The sequence below is a fragment of the Rhea americana genome, unplaced genomic scaffold, assembly GCF_003343005.1.
Source record: "Rhea americana isolate MKP2758 unplaced genomic scaffold, rheAme1 scaffold_514, whole genome shotgun sequence".
NCBI classification, from domain to species: Eukaryota; Metazoa; Chordata; class Aves; order Rheiformes; family Rheidae; genus Rhea; species Rhea americana.
This window is the reverse complement of record NW_028186662.1, coordinates 124203-128380: the sequence shown is the minus strand read 5'-3', so window position 1 is coordinate 128380 and position 4178 is coordinate 124203. Positions and strand designations below refer to the sequence as shown.

General features: G+C 60.4%; 2 protein-coding genes across 2 annotated transcripts; one reads left to right on the top strand and one right to left on the bottom strand.

Annotated features, from left to right (window-relative positions):
* SNX21 (sorting nexin family member 21) lies at window positions 1–2137 on the top strand (the record flags this gene model as incomplete). The annotated part of the gene is made up of 2 exons (XM_085318006.1): window positions 1–132; window positions 465–2137. Coding segments are annotated over 2 exons (804 nt in total), but the record flags the coding sequence as incomplete, so codon positions are not given.
* ACOT8 (acyl-CoA thioesterase 8) lies at window positions 2030–4062 on the bottom strand. Its single transcript, XM_085318046.1, has 4 exons — window positions 3531–4062; window positions 3089–3246; window positions 2571–2762; window positions 2030–2468 (listed from the first exon to the last, which is right to left on the bottom strand). The coding sequence occupies exons 1-4, from the start codon at window positions 3782–3784 to the stop codon at window positions 2350–2352; spliced, it is 723 nt and encodes a 240-aa protein (XP_085174172.1). The 5' UTR covers window positions 3785–4062; the 3' UTR covers window positions 2030–2349.
* Between the last annotated feature and the right edge of the window lie 116 nt (window positions 4063–4178).

Sequence of the window (4178 nt, the reverse complement as noted above, 5' to 3'; positions counted from 1 at the left end):
GGCGGCAGCAGCCTGCTGACCCGCCAGCTCCAGGAGCTGTGGAGGAGGTCGCGGAGCAGCCTCGCGCCGCAGCGGCTGCTCTTCGAGGTCACCAGCGCCAGCGTGGTTAGCGAGCGCTCCTCCAAGTACGTGGTGAGTGAGCCCGGCCGGGGGCGGCACGGGGCCGGGCTGCGTCCCCGGGGCTCCGCGTCCCCCGGGGCCGGCGCTCATTTCTCTCTGTCTTTCCCTGTGCTGCCCTGACGGCGCTGGCGGCTCAGATGAGCCTCAGGTAACTGTCGCGCYGTGGCTSCGCTGCCACCCGCCTGCTCCCCACCGCCTCGGCAAACCTTCCCGGGGCGGCTGCCCCGGCTGCGCGGCCGCGCCGCTGTGTGCACAGCCCTCGCTGCGGCACCGGCACCGGCACCGGCACCGGCGGCATCCTGGCGCCTCCGCCGCGCTGCCCTCAGCCCCGCCTCTCCCCGCAGCTCTACACCATCTACCTGATCCGCTCGGGCCAGTTCGACAAGGCCCCCGCCACCATCGCTCGGCGCTACTCGGACTTCGAGAGGCTGAACCGCCGCCTGCGCTGCCGGTTCGGCTGCGACATGGCTGGCATCGCCTTCCCCAGGAAGAGGCTGCGCCGGAACTTCACCGCCGAAACCATCGCCAAGCGGAGCCGGGCCTTCGAGCAGTTCCTGTCCCACCTGCACTCCATCGCCGAGATCCGCCGCTCCCCCGAGTTCCTGGAGTTTTTCTTCCTGCAGGACCTGCGGGCAGCACAGCGCCTCACCTGCACGGGCATGTACCGCGAGGCCCTGGCCACCTGGGCCAACGCCTACCGGCTGCAGGACCGGCTGGGGGTCTGCAACTCCGGCCGCTTCCTCCTGACGCTGGCGGGGCTCGCTGTCTGCCACCAGGAGCTGGACCAGCTCAGCGAGGCTCACAGCTGCTGCGAGCAGGCTCTGCAGCTCCTGGAGGCCCAGGACAGCCACCCGCTGCTGGGACCCTTCCTCCAGGCCCACATCCACCTGGCCTGGAAGGTGGGCAAGGACAAGCGGCAGTCCGAGGCCCGGCTGCAGGACCTGCAAGAGGCAGAGCTTCCCTTGCAGCAACAGCCTACCCTGAAGGAGTGTCTAATCAAGGAGGCTCTGGACTGAGCACCCTTCCCCAGCGCTGGGGCCCGCACCGCGAGGAGGTGGCCTGTGGCCAGTGGGGCTGGACAGCTAGTCTCTCAGGGGACATGGGGGGCTAGGGGCAGCTGGGAGCAATGAAGGTGGTGTCACAGGCCAGGCCAGAGCTCAGAGGCAGAGCTGTGTTTGCGTAAGGCTTAGGCAGGATATCGGCAGAAGCTGCACGTGGGGGCTGGCCTCACTGGGCAGCTGCTTCTCTAGAAAATGCACTTTTAAAGCCAGGTAGTTCATCCCTCAGTGCTGGGTGCTCTCTGCCTCCCTGCCAGGGAGCCAGCTGCTCTCGAGAAGGGAGCTTCTGGAAGTAGGCAGGAATTGTAGCTGGGACATGCTGGCACTGCGCTGAAGGAACAGGCTGACTTCTGGCAAAGTCTGCAGCTTTTGCCAGAAACTTCCAATAAAACTTACATTATAAAAAAAGACTTTATTAAATAAAGTCTTGATAGGAGAAAGGACAGAAGCTCCTGCAGCGTCTGTTCAGCTTCACTTCCCCCAAGGGATCGCAGGGGCACTGATTTACAGGAAGCCTTTGAGCCTCCCAAGCTGAGGTGGGAACTGATTTGTTCCCCTTCCCATTGCTGCGAGGGTGTGCTAGGAGCAGCCAGGCCTTTGGAGGAGACTAAGGGGAGAGCAGAAGCAGCAACTAATATGTTGGGGCACAAAGAGGGCAGGAGAAGTGAGAAAGGGAAGTCACGTGTGTGTTGTTAGCACTTTCCCCTCCTGCGATCCGGTCTGCAGCAGGCACACAGCCAGCTCCCAAGTGCCCCCCAGCACTGCCCACTCTTCCCCCAGCCAAGAGGAAGTTCCCTAAGGAGTTGAGCACAGTCATTCCAGAGTCAGGGACAAACTCCAGAGGACAGAGCTCAGTTGTTCACGTGATGGCTTTATTTAAGATGGGTGAGGAGTGGCTGAGGATAGTGTACGGCTATGCACTGTGCAGCTAACAGTCAATAAAAGTTGATGCCACTGCAGTCTGTGCAGGTCCACGTCAGTCACAAGTGTTCTCCATGCACTGGCCCTCCCAGCTGTGCTGGGTTCAGCCCACACTAGCTCCGTGCTTCTCCCTGCTGCTGCTCGGGATYGTGGCTTGGTCCTCATGTTTGCAGTGCAGCCTTTTCCGCGTGCCTGGCTGCTGCTCTCACACAGGAAGGATCGGTAGAACTGCTGCTACCAGCTTCCTCAGCTAGAGTCTGCTCTGGTTGGGCTTTTGTGCCACCCTGATGACACCTTCCTGCACACAGGTAACAGCCAGGACCCCATCCCTGCGCCACAGTCGTCCCTGCACGAGTCCTCGGCATGCCCCTGCAATGAGTACCTCTTACCTGCTGCCCTTCRCCTCCCCAGAGGCACAGGGCCATCCTTGCCAGACCCATAGGGTCCCCGGGGAATGCCATTAGGACTYACCAGCCCAGGGGCTCTCACACTCGTATAGCATCCAGTGGTCAGCTCGGAAGGGAGCATGGAACCACATGGAATGGTCGAGGGACACCATGAATTTGACATCGTACTGTCGGTGGGGCAGCAAGGCCGTATCCAGAAAGGAGTAGTCAGAGATGTAGGCGGCCACGCAGCAGTGCACCTTCATGTCACACTCTCCTGTAAAGCGACCAGAATGACTCAATCAGCATGCAGCAGCTTGTGAGGTGGCTGTGGGACAAATCTGGATATGAGGCGAAGCTCCCAAAAGCTCTGCTCTCTTGGGAAGTGCAGCTATTACCTGGGCAGAGCTGAAATGCTGTTCCATAGCTGTTACCCRGCTACGCCCCCTTGGCTAAAGCCTGCAGTAACTGAGCATGTTAAACAGGCACCTTTTCATGCCSTCTCAGCCCACTTTGCCATGAGTTTGCCCCACAGCATTACTGTGCGCTTCAGCCCGAGCCCTCTGTTTGCGAGGCAGCTGCCACCGCTGTGGCAGTACYTACCGATGTAGCCTCGTGCTCGCACCCAGAAGAGGTACTTCGGCTCCTGTGGCTTTAAGCAGGACACATCCGGCGGGTTCACAGGCTTGATATCAATCGGCACATCCTCRGCTTGAATCTTGTTGAGATGCTTTCTGTATTTCTCTGCCAAGTTAGGATCCCTTTAGACCAACACAGAACACCGACATTAATGCCAAGTGTCCAGCAGACCTAGGATGGGTCTGGCTGGCAGCAGTTTCAACAACGCGGGTACCCAGGACCACACAGAAAAGCAGGAATGGCACAGCTCCTGTCCTGTTCTGCTTCTCTACACCCTTTCCAAGGGCACTTAAGAACTCCTCAAACAGTCACTCAAATCCTTCCCAATATGCTTTTGTCCCTGCACCTCTCTAATCCCAAGCTGCAGAGAAGAGAGTCCGCAACGCCTCCTTTTCTCTTCACTCACTCCAGGAACTTCTGAATGAGCTCCTCTTGGGTCAGCAGCTCCTCAGGGGGTGGCACCGTAGGCATGGTGAACTGGTGCTGCACAGGGCTCTCCTGGGCCAGCTGGAAGGAGGCCTGGCAGATGAAGATTGGCTTCCCATGCTGTATGGCCTTCACTGAGCGAACAGAAAAGCTCCTCCCCGTGCGGGTCCGCTCCACCTCATACAGCACCGGTACCTTGGGATCTCCTAGAATGGAGAAGAGCCTTTCTGCCATTGGGCAGCCACACCCAACGAAGACCTGGTCTGCACAGATCAAGCACCAGGGCCCAGCAGCTCAAGCTGTGTGCACCCAGACCTGGCAGTGCTGCTGACGCCCTCTCTGCTAGAGCCAGAACAGTGGCACCTGCTCACCCCCGTGGATCTCAGCCCTGGATCCCCTGATTCCTCAGTCCCTGGATTCGCCTGCCTGGCTCTAATCTCCCAACCCAGTCTTCTAGGCTCACCTATCAAGCCTTTCCCTCCTCATCCCCCAACCTCTCAGTCCCTGGCCTTGCCTCCCAGTGCCCGGCCCCACCTGTACAGCCTCACCCCCCCAGTACCTGGCTTGGCCCCCCGGCCCCCAGCCCTCCACCGTGGCCCTGCCCCCCCAGGTCCCAGCTCCAGGCCTC